This window comes from Polyodon spathula, chromosome 23 (genome assembly GCF_017654505.1).
Source record: "Polyodon spathula isolate WHYD16114869_AA chromosome 23, ASM1765450v1, whole genome shotgun sequence".
Lineage (NCBI taxonomy): Eukaryota > Metazoa > Chordata > Actinopteri > Acipenseriformes > Polyodontidae > Polyodon > Polyodon spathula.
In genome coordinates this window covers 27,656,560-27,675,216 of record NC_054556.1, presented here as the reverse complement: position 1 = coordinate 27,675,216, position 18,657 = coordinate 27,656,560, and the positions used below count along the sequence as shown (strand labels likewise).

Here is an 18,657-nt window from a genome sequence, read left to right as displayed (position 1 = left end):
AGTAGATGGAGCAGATTGTATTAAATGTAACTGAAGGGAGTACATTGAACCGCATTGAAATGAAGGGTTGGTGTTTATTAAATACAATCAGTGGAAAGTTTAATCACATTTCAGCGGTAAAACTCGTTAAGAGTTATGGAAATTGTCAAGTAAATTAAAAAAAAAAAAAAAAAAAAAAACATACAATAGAGTTGATTATTGCACCGATTGTTTGCATCTTAAATCTACGTTTACGCACATCCTCACGTTAAATTGTTATTTTTTCGTCAAGCCACATCGGCAAATTCTTCTAAAACACCAAGAGTTAATTAAACGTATTAAAATAGTCACGTATTACCGGTATATCGGTCCTCATTCGTTTAAAATGAAAAGGTATCCCTCGATAACTCGGTGGCTAATGGGACTGTTTATTTGGAGAGTGGGAGTGACCGAAGGCATGAGCGGAAGGTTATAAATTAACGGAGGTAGACCATAGTTGTTCGGGATTGGAGTGGAAAGGAAATGGCTTAAGTAAAATAAAAAATATTTAAAAAAAATACATATATATATAAAAAAAATTAAAAAATAAACAACAGCTCTTCAAGTGAAGCATACACGAAGTTTAAGGTTTTATTTCCCCCTCCGTGAACCTCAGCCATTAGCAGGTAAGTTAACTCGGAAGACTGTTTTTTTTTTTTTTTTTTTGTATTGAAATCGTGTATTGTTTGTTTAAAGGAATAGTTTGAAATTATTTTATAGCGTCGACTTCAATAAAAACTTTAAAAATCTTATGGTAGCTGTGTTAATGTTGTTGTAAATACAAACCGCATCATATATCAAAGCCGTTTATCGGTTATTAACAATCGCTGGACTGATTTGAACTTTTGGTCAGGTTAATTTAATTTTAATTTCTGTAATTTTTTAGTTTGTTTTAGTTTATTATTTACAAGAACAGGGCTGGTGTTGCGTACATTATCGTAATTACACGGGTGATAAACGCTTATTTTCGCTAGATTGGCGCCATCGTTTGTTTGAAAGGGCCTTTCGTGTGATCCCTTACAAGGCACTCTCTTATTACGTTGCTTGTTTGTTTTAAAGTAGTGCATCAATTAACTTGCATTTCTGTATACAATAAATAATAATGTATGCATTATTTGAAATGTGCTTGTCGTGTGCCGGTGTGGATTCCCACATAAAAACCGAGCTGAAGCGTTTAACGTGGCGCCTGTTCGGTTTCATCCCGCGAAGCTGACTGAGTCCTTGCAGCAGTTTCTTCCCGCTGCGCTTGCATTAGCAGGGTCCTCGGTTCAGGGGCTGTAACCGCAATGTATAAATACCAATGCAGCTAGTGTAGGGGCTGTATTGGGGTTACGTTACGGTTAGTCATGTTCATGTGCTTGTTTGCTTGGCTGTTAAATGAGGTGGCAATGTCGTTGTAAAAGGCCCTGCATAAAACAAGGACAGTCCTGTGCGTTACGGATCACTTGGAGTTTAACATGAGAATATAGCGTTAATTCGAGGTGCCACTTTGTGGAAAAGCGGCACATTTGGCAGGGGGTGAAGCAACACAGCAGTGTCGCCACCTCCTACCGACTCAAATGTAGCCTTCGGTCCACCAGCGTATTCAATTTTAACAGATTGCTGTGGGCACCATCTGCTTCTGACCCGCAGAACAGAGCTCCCTCAAGCCAGTGATTCAGCACCGTCGCCACAGGTGGCAGTGTTGAAAACGGTTATCTAAGCTTGTCTTCCCCCACAGCAGAAGGGAAGAGTGCAAGTCGCTTTTATAATGTCTCTGTACCAAACCTGCACCGAGGCAGCTGTTCTGCATTCATTGGTTAAAACTGTTTGAACTCTTACCATTTTGCAGTGGAACGCGTGGACGTGATAGTGTTATTGCAAAAGGATAATATAAAGATGTTTGTAATGCATGTTACATGGATTTTACACGCACTATTTAATTAGTGGTTTATCAAATTAGTCCAGATAGTCTAAAATAGTTTTAGGTAAAGGTACTGTCTAGCAGTGTTTTAGTTCACTGCTTAAACATTTACAACACTAGTCTCCAGTTCAGGTGTGTGTGGATTCAGCACTGCCCCAGGCGCTTGACATTTTCACAGGACGTCAACCATGAACAGCAGTGGCCCCGGGTACCCCCTCGCCTCTCTCTACGTTGGAGACCTGCACGCTGATGTCACAGAAGCCATGCTGTACCAGAAGTTCTCTCCAGCTGGACCAATCATGTCGATCAGAGTTTGTCGTGACATCATTACCCGAAGATCGCTGGGATACGCCTACATCAACTTCCAGCAGCCAGCGGATGGCGAGTTGAAAGCTTTAGTTTTATACGAAGGGGTTTTTATTGCCTTTTTTCCATGTCCTTGGTGCTGTATATTTAACATGGTGTCTGGGGGTGGAGGGATTAATATAAACACCATATGGTGGGAGGAGGGGGGAGGGGGGGGGGGGGGGGGGGGTGTTCAGAAGATTACACAGAACAAGTCTGAATGTTTAGGGATCGCTTTGTGTTGCATACAGAAAAGGCATTCCAAGCATTGGACACGTGAACTGCCAATAGATCCAAATTGAGCTGTGGTGCTAGGGGCTTAGTTTAGACACCTTTAATCTGTGGCCAGATTCAGCGTCAGACCTCTGGGCATTAAGAGGATGCATATTCAGTATTGCCCAGACCTTGTATTTAATAATAATGATCCTGTGTGTCTGTATTCTTCCCCCAGCTGAATGCGCTTTGGACACAATGAATTATGAAGTCATTAAAGGCAGGCCGATCCGAATAATGTGGTCGCAGCGTGATCCAGGTCTGCGGAAGTCTGGAGTTGGGAATATCTTCATTAAGAATATGGATGAGTCCATAGACAACAAGGCTTTGTATGATACATTCTCTGCCTTTGGGAACATCTTGTCTTGCAAGGTAAGGGAGCTCCAGAGAAAAGGGTGCGTGTGTGTGCGTGCGCTGGGGTGTACATTGCAGAGCATGTGCAGTGCAGAACAGCGCTGCTGAAGTGATGTAGAGGAGGAGGGTTAGGAGAGCTGGATTTGAGTTCTCTTCACAAGGTTTTTATTAGAACCCTTTAGATGGATGATGTGTTTTGGGATCCTCTGGGCTGGTAAAGGGCTGGCTGTGTGTGTGTGTGTGTGTGTGTATAATATATATATATATATATATATATATATATATATATATATATATATATATATATATATATATATATATATATATATATATATATATATATATATTAGTGTGTGTATATAATATATATTACGGCTGCCATTTTGTTGTCCATGTGACTTTTTTTGGTTCCCAGATGGTAAATACCAAACACTGAGATGCTGGCTTCATATTCTTTATGCAGCTGTATTCTATGATTCTCCAGGTAAAGATTGTGGGTATCCTACAAAAACAATGGAACTTTGTGTCAGTAATTTTATAGAACTGCCACTCGCACACGCCCCCAGTATATGCTATGCCTGTTTTAATTTGACCTTTCCCCTGTGTCTCGTGTTTTTGTAGGTAGTGTGTGATGAAAATGGATCCAAAGGGTATGGTTTTGTTCATTTTGAAACGCACGAAGCAGCGAACAGAGCCATTGAAACTATGAATGGAATGCTGCTCAATGATCGTAAAGTGTAGGTATTGGATGAAGCAGTGTTGTTAATCAAGTTGGGAGACTTCTATAAAATCTGCAGTCTTAATCAAGGATTTCAAATCTATGGTCTTCCCTATTCGAATGATCACTGGCCCCTATGCTTGGGAGCAGTAAAACTAAATCAACTTTGTCATAATATCAATAACAATAATACAAATAGCAATAAATCTGAGTCAAGAAACTGACTTTGAAAAAATGTGGTTATTATAGACCAAAGTGGCGTGTAACAGTAATAGAATCTTCAGGCAGAGGAATAATGAAGAAGGAGAGGTGTAGAGCTGTATGAAAGGATCTAGGGATTCCCTCCTTGCTTATTAAAGTTATGAAACATTTGAAGGGCCGATTATAGGAGTGCTGCACTGTGTCTCGTGGGTATTTTGAGAACAGCACCTGGTGATTGCTCACGCATGCATTAGTCTATCTTGCCTTTCCGCCTTCCAAATCACCTTTTAAAGAATAGGGAAGAATGTGGCTTACCGTGATGTCACTGCTGTACTGCAGAGTTGTTTTTATGTAGATCGTTTTTCCAAGTCTTACCATCTTGTCTTTGCACAGCCTAGAGACAGGTAGAGAATTGATGTCTGCCCTAGTAGACCAAGTTTCCTGTTCAATGGGGAAAAATTGTGAGATGACCATACTTAGGTCAGTGGAAAATGAGGTTGTAAGCAGGTAATGAATTATATGCAGTAAAATAGATACGTCTGTTTTGAAGTTTATACTCATTTCTGTAATTTAATTTCTCTATAGTGAAGTTTTATTGAAAGTAAGGTTGGATTACCACTTTTTTAAAATATGTGCATCAGCACTGCAGATAAGGCTTTGGGTCTGGGAGTAACTTACCCTCTAACACAGAGTAAAACATTACCTTGAAGTCACGCATAATCTCGATCAGTACTGTACAGTATTGATGGTAATGGGCTAGGCATTAAAGATCCTTCCATCTGAACTGTAGTGTTGCTTTAAACTCCTGTATAACCCTGTGTGTGTTCTGCAGTAGTTAGTGGACGTTTTAGGGGAGGCAGACAAGCTGCAGCAAAATTGCTAGCCGTATTTTTATGCATTCAATTAATGTAGTGTGGTTTTTTTTTTTTTTGTAATGTGTAAAAATGGCAGGTACTTATCTGGACCGTGATGCACATAAAACGGAATGGAAAACTGGAATTTGGTTATGTTTTGCAAAATACGATAGTAGTACGTGTTAAGATAGATGTGTTGACCCATTGTTTCCAGTATCCCTAGTTGTAATCTATTCAGCAACGTTGATGTGCTTTTTTAAAAAAAAAAAAAAAAATTTTCCTGCAGTTTCGTGGGCCACTTTAAATCCCGAAGGGAGCGGGAAGCAGAGTTTGGTGCGAAAGCCATGGAATTCACCAACGTGTATATCAAGAACTTTGGGGAGGATGTGAACGATGAGAAGCTGAGGGAAGTGTTTTCTGAATACGGTGAGAGAGGGCTTTTGTTTCAAATGCGTAACCACTGCCTCCCGTCGCGTGTATCCTTACTGTGTTCTGTTTCTAGGAAGGACCTTGAGTGTGAGGGTGATGGTGGATGAGATGGGTCGTTCCAGGGGCTTTGGGTTTGTTAATTATGAGAATCATGAGGAAGCACAGAAGGTAAGCAGCTGTGAAATGGGTAGTTGTGGTTTGTGTTAGTCGGGGTCTGTAACCAGGCATGAGAGACCGTTACTCATAGGTCCAGTTGTAGTGCATTGTCTGTCATGCTTGCCTGCACACAGTCTGTGGTTCATACCCCTGCTACTCTGTTTAAGGCTGTGGAGGGGATGAATGGAAAGGAACTGAATGGGCGGATTATTTATGTGGGCCGAGCTCAGAAGAGGCTGGAGCGACAGGGTGAGCTGAAGCGTAAGTTTGATCAGATCAAGCAGGAGAGGATTCATCGATACCAGGTATGGAGGAGCGAGTGCACCACAGAGATCCACGTTTCAAACCCCCTGACAGCTTTCTGAATGCATGGGATTCACCCTCGCTCCCTTTCCCAGGGTGTTAACCTCTACGTGAAGAATCTTGATGATGGAATCGATGACGAAAGACTGAGGAAAGAGTTTGCTCCCTACGGTACTATCACGAGTGCAAAGGTAAAGGTATTCTGTATTGATTGTTTTAAGTGTTAAATACTCAAGCACAGATGCATATTGATGTACATTTTATACATGTGAAATGAATACCTTCGTCCAAAGGCTTTCAAATTTATCGGAAGCAACGTCGGTAACAAGGAGAATTTTTCAATTTGTTCATTATGGTAGGGGGGGGTGGGGTGAAGACATTGCACGTTGCATTACACATACTCCTATTCAAAGCAGAGGGATATGTGTGTGTCTCTCATATTGCTTTCATCATTTCCAGGTGATGACAGACGTAGGGCACAGTAAAGGGTTTGGATTCGTCTGCTTTTCCTCTCCTGAGGAGGCGACAAAGGCCGTCACGGAAATGAACGGACGCATCATCAGCGCGAAGCCGCTCTACGTGGCCCTGGCCCAGCGAAAGGAGGAACGGAAAGCCATCCTGACCAACCAGTACATGCAGAGACTGGCCAGCGTCCGAGCAATGCCCGGGCCGGTCGTGGGGTCCTACCAGTCTTCAGGATACTTCATGTCTGCTGTTCCTCAGGTAACTGGAAATGGAGTGTGGAGAGGGTGCTGCTGTGCCACAGAGTGCTCTGCAGCCAGCTTTTAAATGGATTGCACTCGTAGTTCATAAGAGACGTAATGTACTCCAATCTGGGTTCATAGCTAAAGAGAGCTCAGACAGCGGCTGGTCCTGTTGTGTTTTCAGTAAGTTTACATTAACATCTTACGGTGATTCTCATTTCCGAAGAGAACCCACTGTACTGTAGATTACGACCTGGTTTGCAAGTACATCCTACAGTACACAAAGCAGCATTAAGACTATGTGTGAAGCTTTATGTGTAAAATTTAATAAAGCTTTTGCAGAAATGTTTCTAATTCTACTTTTGCCTTAAATTGATTTGTGTGATTGAAGAACCCTTTTCATGTTTCCACAGCCTCAGAACAGGACTTTCTACGCTCCGAATACAGTAACTCCTCTCAGACCTGCTCCTCGCTGGACCTCGCAGCCTCCCAGACCTCAAGGTGAGAGAGTCTCTTTTTTAATAGTAAATTAACTAAACTAAGTTGCTTTAAGTTTCTCACGTCCTTATCGATGGCAACAATTCAGCTTGGCACTCCTTGGTCCAGAGTTAACGTTCACAAGTAGATGTCGTTTTTTTTTTTTGCCAAATCAGAAAAAACAAAAATCAATATTCCCTTTTCAACTTCCTTGTGCAAGAGATTAAAAATGCAATGAAACAATCCCTGTTTGAATCTGCACTGCAACACTGCTGGGAGGCTTGTGTGTGTGCTGTGCAATGAATTGCTAAACTGGCTATGCCACTTGGCCTGGGCTGATTAAGTTCGCTCGGCAGGTGTAGTGACGCTTCTTGGACTGACTTGTCTTCTCCATCTAAACAGCAGCTTATCAAACAGCTCCTCCGTTCTTAAGGTCTGCAGTTCCCAGGCGCCCTTCCACCCCAATCAGCACAATGCGGCAGGCATCCACCCAGGAGCCTGGTGTAATGAGCAACATGCAGAGAATGGGTAAGGCAGCTCACACGCACACACACGCGCATGCAGCATCCTTGGGTCCCGTGCAAAGGGGAAAGGGGTACCTGCTTTACTAACCTTTTTCATCCAGTGCTTGCTCAGGTTCTTTGTGAGGTCACCATTTCGGCTTGATGCACACCAGATGGGTAGAGGTGCGGGCGTGTTTGTGCTCATGCGTTTGTTGCATGTGTGTCACTGTCTCCATGTCTGTAAGCTAATATAGGTACCCAGACAGCCGGCGGTCGCACTGCAATGCCTGCCCCAGTGGTCCGAGGTATGAACCAGTACAAGTATTCCACTGGAGTCAGGAATGTTCAGCCAGTCTTTACAATGACTCAGCCGCTTGCTGTGCAGCAGGTAACTTCAGTTTGCCATAGTGTCAAGTCATTTTGTATCAAGTAATATTTGTCTTGGGGTGTGTGTTTCTCTCTCGCTCTCTATTTTTTATATATATATATATATATATATATATATATATATATATATATATTATATATAAAACTTGCTGGTTAATTGGAAATTGACCCATTTGGTCCTGTCTCGAATGTGAGACACAAACTTGCCCCAGATGAAAAGGAAAGCACATCTTACCAGGAAAGATGGGAGAGGTTTCAGATGGCACAGAAACACCAAACGCTGGCAACTTGTACACTCTGTGTTGAACTGGAGTTCTACTCTCGAGTGAAGCTCTGTCGCATTCCCTTTGTTGCAGGTAATGGAGTCAGCTGTTCACATGCGAGGACAGGAGCCCCTCACTGCGTCCATGCTGGCCTCTGCACCCCTGCAGGAGCAGAAGCAGATGCTGGGTATGCCTATGGGATTTAACCTTGTGACTTTGAACTTCAATTTACGTGAAGCTGATTCAGTCAGAAACGGTGCATCCATCTCTTACTGGTCAGATGCAGATTACTTGTTTCCTTTATTGCCTGATCCTGCTTCAGAGCAGCTGACAATGATACCAAGCAGAGGTGTCGGCAAGGTCCTCTGCTTGCATCACTTAGTTGGCAAGTTGGCATTTTGATAGTCCATGATTGCTGAAAAGGAGTGCTCACTAACTCTTCTATTGTAGAGGCTGTTCAGTGGAATACAAGTTATCCTAAGACTTGTAATAGTTTTAAATGGCGGCTTCACGTAGTCTGGCTCCAAGACAGACTTACCCAATTGACGGTTTCTTTTTTGTAAACTGCTATGCAGTTTTTAGAAGAGGCCCAGGGACTGGGGAGGTGGTGGCAGTGTTGTGATTCAGGGACTGGGTGGCAGTGTTGTGATTCAGTTTGCCTCGTTTCAGGGGAGCGGCTCTACCCTCTGATCCATGCAATGCACCCGGCCCTGGCTGGCAAAATCACAGGGATGCTGCTGGAGATAGATAACTCGGAGCTGCTGCACATGCTAGAGTCTCCGGAGTCTCTTCACACCAAGGTAAAGCACACACTGATCCTGGAAGAGATTGAAATGGCTAGTCTCTGCACACACTGATCCTGGAAGAGATTGAAATGGCTAGTCTCTGCACACTTGCTTTTGTTTTTAACCTCATGGTTTTTAACCTCCTGTTTTTTTACTGATTGACAAACAGAGGCCACATGACCTTTTAACACGAGTCTCAACATTGAGAATGCAATGACATACATACTGTGCTATCTTAGTTAACTGCAATGTGAAGATGTTCATTTTTCTTGTTTCTGATAAGAACAGTGGTTGGTTTGTCCATACTCTGTTGCTGTTCTGTTTTTTCTTCCTGTACAAGCGGTTGTCTGTGTTGCAGCTCTAATTTTAAAAGCTGGTGTGTGTGATTGGCTATAGCTTTGTATGTTTTCTATTGAGGTGGAGGAGGCAGTGGCTGTACTCCAGGCACACCAGGCTAAAGACATTTCCCCGAAGAAATAGTGTGCAGTCCAGGTAAAGATAATGCGCTCAAGTTGTAGAACAAAGACAATTGCATAATGCATTGAAAAGTGGTGGGAAGAAAGGATTAGTTTTGCTTGCTAGAATGCATCATGAGGCTGAGCCAGTGTTTAAATGAGTTTGCTATATTGCAGTGCATGGGTGCAAACAGCTGAGCAAGTGTGCGCCAAAGCACTGTGCTTTTATATGCCTTGTTTCATGGTCGCAGCTGGATAACTTTCATGCTGGTTGGTAAAGTAGTTTGAGAAAGTAGTAGAAGATGCATGTATTCTCCCAGCACAACAAAGAACCAAATAAGAGTATATGCACTACATAGAATAAAAGTATTTCAGATGTGTGATTTGTTTTATTTTACTGCAGGAATTTGCTACCTTTGGAAAAAGATGCTTCACTGAAGAAAAAAGCACCAAAAAAAAAATAGTAAAAATAAAAACCTACAAAATTGAACTAGTCTTGCAAGCAGTGTGTTTAGTTAACAACCTGGATCGTTTGAAAGGCAAATGATTCTCAAAACGAAAATGCTGTTTACAAGAGCAGGTGTGTTAAGTTTGTGCAAACTGGTTTTGTTCCTGCAGAAAAATGTGAGTTGGCAGAACACTTTGTTCTGGTTTTTGTTTTGTTGTGTGCATTAAAAAAAAATAAAAAAATAAAAAAACTTGGGTGGTGTCATGTACTTTTTAAATGGGCTGTGTCCCTATTTCCAGTTTCACAAAATCACTGGTAAAACACTTGCCTGGCACGCTCTATTCTGTGAAAGCTGACTGAGGCTGCCAGTGTATGCAGAGTTAAGGAAAGCAATAATCTGCTTCAAATGCTGGAGATTGGAGATCTAACTCCACCATCCTAGGCCCTAGTAGACATTAGCACGTGTCAAGTTCTGCTGGGGGGTGAGGATTCAGGACAGCACCCAGGTGTGTGCACTTCAGAGACACTGGGCTCCACCCTTCAGTTTCAACAGTAGTTTATTGTATACAGAGAGCACAACTTTGAAAAGTAAACACACATCCATAGTTCTACCTGAGTATAGGAATAGTGCACTACAGCTTTTTGGATGCTAAAATTAGAGTACTTGGTAAGAATCTGTGAATTTTAAACATGTAGATAGATCTAGTTACAAATATTTTGAGGAAGAGTGTCCCCATAGCAACAGAACATCCCAATATATCTTGGCATGTGTGTTTGGGACATTAAGAGTCAGACTGATACCAAACTCGTTCTGTCCAACATACTTTAAGCAAATGCTGGGATGATTGTTAGCTAGAGTTTTTTTTTTTTTTTTTTTTTTTTTGTCCAACAGAATGGTTGGCTATCCTACTCATCGACGCTACTAAATTTGGAGAATGTCGCGGTATTGTTCACCTCTGTGTTTTTATAATCCTCATAGAAGAGATACAAACCATTAGACCACAGATTTAGCCAGGCCCTTTGAACACAAACCTGAAACACTGTATCCACACTTTGTATAAATGCAGTAGGAAAGAATTTGAAAGTGCTGTTGCCATGGATACAAAACAAAGTTGTTTTTTTTGTGTGCACTTAAATGTAACCTTACCAAACATGCAAGCACACAGTAGCAGTAACTGGAAAGACAGAAATGGGGAACAATTGCAAAGGCTCTTCAAAGTAATATACAGCTCAACCACATTGTTGATTCATACAAGATTGCACTATGCATTGAAGTACGGGATGACAGCCCTGCAACCAAATGCTCTAAATTTAATTACACTGCCGCTAAACAAGAACCCAGCGCTGTGTATGTTGCATGTACCCAGGCACTTGCACAGCAACACTACTACTGGATCCTTCGCACATCGTGGACTAACTTCAGGGTAGTGACGTTCTTGGGCTCGGTCTTCAGCAAAGCATTCAGATCTGCGACGCAAGCTTTGTAATCCTGCAGAAAGCAACTAAAAGAAAAAACACTCAAGCTTGCATCTCAACAGGGCTCTTCAAACCGTATAAAGCACAATCGGAGAAAAAGACAAAATCAATCCCGGCAGCCCGTCACAATCTCGAACACTGATATTGTCCGTTAATGATACTTTAGGTAGGACAGGATTAGAGCAGTGAAACCAGCTGGCAATGTGTTCCCTTCAGTTTGGTATCTTGCAATGAGGGCTTCAATGTGCTGAACAGGTGCGACTGCACATGCTTGTGCGATCAAGTATTTGACCACTGTGGAGATCCTATCCAGAGGGTATCTAGAGCAATAGGTTTCATTTTTGCAAGACTAATCAAACCTGGAAAGCTGAAAAACACAATGAAGCTCCTTACTTTGAGTTCCTTGTGTGCCTGAGCTCTCCGGTACAATGCCTTGACATTACCAGGATCCAGCTTCAGGGCTTCTCCGCTGTCTTTTGTTGCTTCTTGGTACTTTTTTAATGACAAGTGACAAAGAGCTCTACAATAAAAGAGAAAAGGAAATTGGAGTTTGTTTTTTTTTTTTTTTTCATTTTGACCATAAAACAAAAACTTGATGGAGTTTGTGTTTGAAAAATGTCCAGCAAGTGCAGTGAGACTGTGCAGGAGACACACAACCTGAAGCATGGTTTGCTAGCATTGCTTTGTAAAGAGCCTTACCTGTTTGTTAGGTCGTGACCTCTTTGGGGTTCAGCTGAAGCATGGTTTGCTAGCATTGCTTTGTAAAGAGCCTTACCTGTTTGTTAGGTCGTGACCTCTTTGGGGTTCAGCTGAAGCATGGTTTGCTAGCTTTGCTTTGTAAAGAGCCTTACCTCTGTGTAGGTCGTGACCTCTTTGGGGTTCAGCTGAAGCATGGTTTGCTAGCTTTGCTTTGTAAAGAGCCTTACCTGTTTGTTAGGTCGTGACCTCTTTGGGGTTCAGCTGAAGCATGGTTTGCTAGCTTTGCTTTGTAAAGAGCCTTACCTCTTTGTGTAGGTCGTGACCTCTTTGGGGTTCAGTTCGATGCTTTCAGTGTATTTTTCCACAGCCACTTTGTGCTCCCCTTTCTTCACAAGCGCATTTCCTTCCTCCTTCAGTGCATGAGCACGCTTCATGGCTTCAGCACTGGGAACTGAGAACAGTAACATTACAGTCAGGTAAATACCCTTTGACTCTTTCAACCACTAAGTAACTGCAGTTGTGAATGACGTTATCTTTCCTCCAAGGTTAACATTTTGAAATACTAAAAGCGTTTTCTCAATGTCTTCAGTGTTGAATGGATTGAAAGGGCTACTTTGTACCATGAACACTGAAGTATTATATTGCGTATTTCATCTGTGATTCTCTCTTGCTGTTTTGTTTTTTTTTCCCAGTCGGTTTCCAGAAAGCCTCCCCCAGGCTGGGGCAGCGAGGTGTGAAGCATTGAAACAAAGGCAGCGCTGGTACCCACTATTCTTTAAATGAATCATTCGTTGCCTTCTCTTACCTCTGTCTGCTATCGCTTTGGTGCCATTTTGCGGAGCTGTAGAGAATCGATCACCTTGTGCTTTTGCATCAGCTTCAGCCAATCTCTCGTGATCCGATAGCGATATCGTAGGGATCGGGGGAAGTTTCTCTCGCCAGCTTGGACCGTCTTGTTCCGTTAAAGCCTGTGTCATTCTGAAGAGCATTCAAACATACCGTTAAATGTACCATTAAAATCATACTACTTACAAAAGGTGGAAGCTAGGAAAACAATTGTGCTTTATAAATAAGCATACAGTTGTTGTAAGTAAACCGTGTATTCCAAACCAAGAGGTAGCTCCAGTAATTGTTAGTGCATGTTTTCTTACTGTGTCCACTTACTTCTTTCCATGCATCTGCTTAGAAAATGCGACATCTGATGCACGTGTTTTTTGCCACGTATTTTTAGATTGCATGACTGAATTAACAGGATTACCAACCTCACTGGCTTGGCAGGAATCGATACTCTCGACCCTGGGACTTCAATTGGAATGCAGTCTCACCGATTCCTGCTCGGTGTACTTTCACATGCAGTTCACGTCGGGGGGTGGGGTGGGGTGGCTAATTAAGCTCCAGCCTATTTCGAATGCGAGTGTAAAAAACAGAATGCACTGGACACCGTCTCAAAGTGTGGGTGCATGATCGACACAAGCCCTTTCAAAGAGCCTGCTCCCATCTGTACTGCACTTGCCTGTTTGTGCCATCGTGAGCAGCTTTTATTGTACAGTCTAACTGCAAGACAGTCTTGTAGTCAGCATAAGCTAGCCTGTATCTCTCCAGTGCTTCGTAAGCAGCTGCACGTCTCAGTAATGGCTTTACTCTGAAGGGAACCAATTCCAAAGAGCTGCGGCAGAAAGATAAAAAAAAAAAAAAGAGGTGAAGGGTTGAACATATTAGGAGAGTTTCTGACTAACAGTAACACAGGTGTAGCCTTGCCAGACTTGTGCTGGTTTTCCAGCTTGCGTGTCTATGTTTGCAAAGATATTCCACCACTAACAAAGAATTAAATACATAGAAACCAGACCATCCTTAAATCACTGTGCAGCTGTGCCACCTTTCAATGACTGTCCAATGATCAGGCTGCAATAACCAGCAGCACAGGGAGTGAACAGGTATTGAGAAGCAACAGTATAGACTGCTTTGATCTGTAGCATCTTTAACATATGGGGAGGGGACTCACCTTCACACATGGTAACAGTAGGTGGAGCTGTGGGAGTTTGAAAGCCCTGTTTTGCACACAGACCCATACCCAGGAACCCTGTTCTGTGCTGCATGTGGTCAGACTCATTGAGCAGGACTAGTGGAAACCCCTCTACTCTGAGCAGCACGGACCCCTGGATTCTGCATGCGTGTATGTGTGTATGTATATATGCATGTATGTGTGTGTGTGTATGCATGTATACTCACGCAGTGCAATCCTTCACACAGTCAGTACATTTACCCTCCTTCAGGAAGCACACTGCTCGGTTTGAAAGTAGGACACAGCTCCTCCGGGCTGTTCTTGCCTGGAAACAATTTAACAAAAACAACTAACCTCACAGACACGAGGGCAGGTATAGAAAAGGGGCCGCAGGTTGATCCTTGAGGTACCCCTGTGGAGTGTGAGGAGGGAGAGAGCATGCACAGCCAGCCAGCTGCATTGCACACAGTCCACACACTGAAGACAGGAGCAGCTCTGGGGTAAGGGCACCCTGCAGTAATGTGTGCTGTAGCTAACCTGCACAGCAGATGTTACTCATCCTGTGAGTGAAGTGAATCCAAGAAGAAGCACCAGGCGGGTCAAACATGTTGACAAGGTGCTGTGTTTATATTCATTCAATTAGAGGCATTATGAAAAGTAACAGCACTCACTTCAGTTAAATATGCTTCTTTACACTGCAGCCTATAACTGCGTTTACTACATAAAAAACACGAACACCGCCACTCACAAAGAAGCAGCAGTTATAAAATAATACTAATTGACAAGCAGGAGCAACTGGGATATTTTAACAGTAGATAGAGGAATTAAAAAGCCATACGAGGGACTACATCTATTATTCATTTTGAATGACTTGGCACATTCTTTGTTTTTATATGAAGCGTGCTGCTATTTACTATTATTATTATTATTATTATTATTATTATTATTATTATTATTATTATATCTAGAAAGATACACCTCGGGGACTCATTCAGCAAATACCAAGCCGTGTGCCACGCAGTTATGGAGACTGGTGACATGTTAAATTACAACACAACAAGAATTTAGACTACAGTCTGTAGAAAACAGACAGACTAACCTGATTTCTGCAGAAGGGTGACGGCCTGTGAGTAAAACGAGGCAGCCTCTCCGTACTGGCCGTTTTTAAAGCACTCGTTCCCGGATTGTTTTAGCTCGGGCACTGCAGCCGGCTGGGAGCGATGCTTCGCTGACATATTCTCAGTTGTTGTACGGTGCTTAATTTAAAAAAAGTGCAATTTTAATCTTTATTTGAATAAATGAAAAACACACGCGCACAATCAAATTAAAAAGCAATGCGAATAGACCAAAGCTTACCCGTGCATCGTCTTTATGGAAATGATACTGTACTCTCCACTATCAAATATCACCGACTGTTCACCGGTTTTCTATCGCCGCTGTATTAGTGTGTTCTCAATACTAGGGTGCAACATTTTTGGCTGTGAAAGTTTATTGCAAGGTATTTTCGTGTTCTGTGTTTTTCACAGTTGATTGTTTCTTGTTTCACTGGCATACCCTCAAGCTCATGAGGCATGGGGCTGTCTTCTTTCTTTTTAAAGGTTTTATAATTCCCTTTCGCTTCTCAGTTTGCGGAACTCGCTCGCTTCTGTTTCTATTTTAAACACCCCCCCCCTTCCAGTGGCTCTTCTCTGAACTGCACGCTGCTTATTTTAAGAGTCTCTGTGTGAGCGCATTTTTTGGGGGAAATTTCTGGAATTAAAGGTGCATAGATATAGCAAGCCCATTTAACACAGAAACAGAATTGCTGATACCAAAAATGGGGGAGTAAACGTTAAAACGAGTGGCCATTCGGTTGAGTTACAGTAAATTACAATTCCTTTGTGTCTGCAAGACTGTGTTGCATCTCTTTTTCTTATTTCCAATACTGATAACTTTATTTTCTAATGGTATTATGCTAGGAAGTGTCCATGTGGAAAAGTAACATATGGTGCTTGCTTTGCTGGATGAGATTCATTACTCCCATCCCTGCACAGGTTCAGAGCGTCGGGCACTGTGTGAGATTCTTAGCATTACATAATGTATTGCAGTACTATTTATGGCTCATATAATATGTTGAAAAATAATATAGAAACAGAATTTAAAAAAAAAAAAATGAATATAATGAAATTTAGCACGGCTGTTGGTGAAGGCACAATTAGCCCGTGTTTTCCGTTATGAATATTGCAGAGTACTGCATTGTCCCTTTCTGGCCGCCATACAGAATTGAAAGGATTTTGCAGTGCGCGTTTTACTCGTTTTCTTCAGTGGTTTGGTCCTCTGCGCTGACGGTAGTCCCAGTCTCTCAGAGTGAGCTGCAGGGAAGGTCGTGTGTTTGAAACGGTGAGTCGAAACGCGTCCTTTTACTGTCAAATGTGTAACTAATTGCGTATTTGTTAGAAGTAGTGCTGTCTTTGGTACAGAATTAAAAGCATTGTAAATATCGGTTCCTCTGGAGCGTGTTTCTAGAGGGACGGCCAGTGTAATCTGCGTGTCATTGTGAAGGCCAGCTCAAAGGAGAGAATTCGTGAACAATAATTGAAAATCACACTCGCTCGATTCTTACTGACTGCTAATAGAAATGTTACCTGCGATTCAACATGGACTGTTAGACCGCGATCACTGAAATAGCCTTTCCTGTGGTGTGTCGGGGTCAGGGTCAGGGTCAGGGTCAGGGAAAGGGCATCTTTTGTCGTTGTGGTTAAGAGCGAAGGGCTGACTTCTTAATGTAAGCACTATTATAATACTGTCTGTTACTTCACCGTACTGTCTTTCAAAACGCCTGCTTGTGAAGCCTGATTAAACGATTAGATAGCTCTGAACGGGGTCTCTGTTGCCGTGTGCTAAACAGGAAGGCAGTATTTACAGATGGTCAATATTAATAACTGGAGTTGTTGTGTGTCTACAATGCATTCACTTGACTTTTCACAGAAACACGTACATTGTGAGTTTGGACAGCAGGCTGGATCAAGGTCACATACCTGGTCCACAATGCACTAACACTCTCAAACTGATTTCCAATGGAAGAGACGTGCATGTTGAACACATAGCACACAGGGAGGTTGTGTGTGATGCAGCAGCTGCATTGGGAAGGGCCGTGTGTGCGTATGAATAAAGTGTGTGCGGTTTTGTTTCCTAGATAAGCCGCAATGTCTGCAGGAGCACTGGCTAAACCCGCAATGCGCGGTCTGCTCGGTAAACGTCTACGATTCCACCTGGCTATTGCTTTCACGCTGTCTTTGGCTGCAGCAGCAGGATTTAAGGTGTGGTAGCCCCGTTTTCATACTGGCATAACACATGTATCCTTGTTTACTCAAGGATGCACATATTGGGACTGGGGGGGGGGGTGATGGGTCCCTGTGAAATATTTGTATTTGGGTTAGGTATTGGGTAAATGACCACACACATCACAGCCTCTAAATAGGAGCATTATTAAACATATGTAGCTTCACCCCTAGCACCTAAATCTGATCTGATCACTTCTGTCATAAACTCAGGTAGTTCAGGGATTATAAACCTTGAACAAACTGGTCATATTCTTTTCTTCCCAGTGTAGATTTGATTAAACTCGCGTGTTCTACCGTGGTGTCCTGGTGAACTGTTATTTCTGTTTTTCAGTTTGCAGTAACAGAACCCAGGAAACGGGCGTACGCAGAGTTCTACAAGAACTACGATGCCATGAAAGAGTTTGAAGCAATGAGGGAGGCTGGTGTGTTTCAGAGTGTGCGGCCCAAAGGCCAGTAAAGAACCGTGTCAAAGTAAGTGATTATTATTATTATTATTAATATTATTAAAAAGCAACATATGAATCCAAATTAACATGTATTTATACTAAAGTAATACAAAAATGACTACAAAAGATTTAGAAGTGAGTAGTTTTTCGAGATTTACGATTATTCTGTATCATTTTTGTATTACTTTAGTATAAATACATGTTAATTTGGATTCATATGTTGTTTTTTTCTGACTTTATGTGAACGAAAAGACACACATTTGCTCGTTTTCCCATTGGAAATAGTGATATTTTGAAATATCACTGTCCTGGTCACAAAAGCAAAGTTTGTGGGGAATAATAGCCATTTTCTATACTTTTGAGGCATAAGCAATTAGGAAATAACACTTACTACCCAGGAACAAAAAAAAAAAAAAAATTGTTACACGGTGTTATCGGTCATTACGAGTACCATCCCGATGTGCTCCAGCCACCGTAAATGAATGGCGTCTAATCAGGGTTTCTGTTGCTTGAAAGATCCAGGCTTGTGTTTGTCAAGACAGAGATGAAAATGCGAGGGTGATGTTTTAACACCCAATGTATCACACAGTGGATAAGCTGGGCTGTCAAAGCTTGCCTCCTGGTCTGGTGTGTACGCATGGGTTTAACATTCAGTTTCATTTCTTTTTTGTATTTCAGGTGGAGCCCCTTTGTTGTTGATTCCTGGTTTAAATTTCCAGCACCTTAAAGTACAATAGAAAGTCCATGTGAAGCAGACATTACTTGACCGTGTCGGGGTATCTCAGGTGTGCGCTGATCAAATGTAATAAACTGTTTCCTCACTGAGTGTTGTGTGTGGGTTTCATTTCATGTGATTTACTTGGAAAGGTACAGAAATTAGCTTCATAGTAGTTTTGTCAAGTGTTTGTTTCATGCAGTAAAACCAATGCAAGCTAATCTTACTCCTTTCATCAAGCCTTTAACATAGCAAGCATTGACAAAGCAGATAGAATAACACTTCAGAACTGCCTACATGTGTAACAATGAGATGTTGACACATGGCAAAGTCATCACAGAGTTGGACATTCTGCCTTCCTAGATGAACTTTGTTAAATGGTGCCACATGAAAGCGATGGATTTTTCAAGGTTGGCAAAT

General features: G+C 42.1%; 3 protein-coding genes across 5 annotated transcripts; 2 read left to right on the top strand and 1 right to left on the bottom strand.

Moving 5' to 3' along the window:
- The first annotated feature begins 371 nt into the window (after positions 1-371).
- LOC121297960 (embryonic polyadenylate-binding protein-like) lies at positions 372-9,793 on the top strand. Of its 3 annotated transcripts, XM_041224608.1 has the most exons (16): positions 372-644; positions 2,100-2,302; positions 2,718-2,911; positions 3,515-3,630; positions 4,953-5,092; positions 5,169-5,263; positions 5,419-5,556; positions 5,650-5,745; positions 6,014-6,277; positions 6,672-6,759; positions 7,138-7,263; positions 7,484-7,626; positions 7,982-8,075; positions 8,558-8,688; positions 9,091-9,165; positions 9,532-9,793. In XM_041224608.1, the coding sequence occupies exons 2-15, from the start codon at positions 2,110-2,112 to the stop codon at positions 9,151-9,153; spliced, it is 1,881 nt and encodes a 626-aa protein (XP_041080542.1). In that variant the 5' UTR covers positions 372-644; positions 2,100-2,109; the 3' UTR covers positions 9,154-9,165; positions 9,532-9,793. The 3 variants fall into 3 exon arrangements, with proteins under 3 accessions (XP_041080542.1, XP_041080541.1, XP_041080539.1); XM_041224605.1 differs by lacking the exons at positions 372-644; positions 2,100-2,302 and having other exon boundaries at positions 2,626-2,911; positions 7,141-7,263; XM_041224607.1 differs by lacking the exons at positions 372-644; positions 2,100-2,302; positions 7,138-7,263 and having other exon boundaries at positions 2,625-2,911.
- Positions 9,794-10,963: 1,170 nt separating this feature from the next.
- On the bottom strand, positions 10,964-15,409 carry LOC121297861 (mitochondrial import receptor subunit TOM34-like). Its single transcript, XM_041224415.1, has 9 exons — positions 15,110-15,409; positions 14,849-15,009; positions 14,463-14,470; positions 13,981-14,068; positions 13,265-13,417; positions 12,557-12,729; positions 12,055-12,202; positions 11,446-11,572; positions 10,964-11,065 (listed from the first exon to the last, which is right to left on the bottom strand). The coding sequence occupies exons 2-9, from the start codon at positions 14,986-14,988 to the stop codon at positions 10,964-10,966; spliced, it is 939 nt and encodes a 312-aa protein (XP_041080349.1). The 5' UTR covers positions 14,989-15,009; positions 15,110-15,409.
- Positions 15,410-16,027: 618 nt separating this feature from the next.
- LOC121298187 (cytochrome c oxidase subunit 6C-1-like) lies at positions 16,028-18,347 on the top strand. The gene is made up of 4 exons (XM_041225124.1): positions 16,028-16,132; positions 16,929-17,052; positions 17,408-17,547; positions 18,201-18,347. Exons 2-3 carry the CDS (start codon positions 16,939-16,941, stop codon positions 17,531-17,533), a joined length of 240 nt encoding a protein of 79 aa, XP_041081058.1. The 5' UTR covers positions 16,028-16,132; positions 16,929-16,938; the 3' UTR covers positions 17,534-17,547; positions 18,201-18,347.
- The last annotated feature ends 310 nt before the right edge of the window (positions 18,348-18,657 follow it).

Coding starts and splice junctions, on each gene's coding strand:
- LOC121298187 (XM_041225124.1), top strand. CDS start 16,939: ATGTCTGCAGGAGCACTGGCTAAACCCGCAATGCGCGGTCTGCTCGGT. Junction 17,053..17,407: donor CTGCAGCAGCAGGATTTAAG/GTGTGGTAGCCC, acceptor TCTGTTTTTCAG/TTTGCAGTAACAGAACCCAG.
- LOC121297861 (XM_041224415.1), bottom strand. CDS start 14,988: ATGTCAGCGAAGCATCGCTCCCAGCCGGCTGCAGTGCCCGAGCTAAAA. Junction 12,730..13,264: donor GCTCACGATGGCACAAACAG/GCAAGTGCAGTA, acceptor AATGCTCTTCAG/AATGACACAGGCTTTAACGG. Junction 11,573..12,054: donor GTCACGACCTACACAAAGAG/GTAAGGCTCTTT, acceptor CTTTTATTGTAG/AGCTCTTTGTCACTTGTCAT.
- LOC121297960 (XM_041224608.1), top strand. CDS start 2,110: ATGAACAGCAGTGGCCCCGGGTACCCCCTCGCCTCTCTCTACGTTGGA. Junction 6,278..6,671: donor TCATGTCTGCTGTTCCTCAG/GTAACTGGAAAT, acceptor ATGTTTCCACAG/CCTCAGAACAGGACTTTCTA. Junction 6,760..7,137: donor GCAGCCTCCCAGACCTCAAG/GTGAGAGAGTCT, acceptor CCATCTAAACAG/CAGCTTATCAAACAGCTCCT.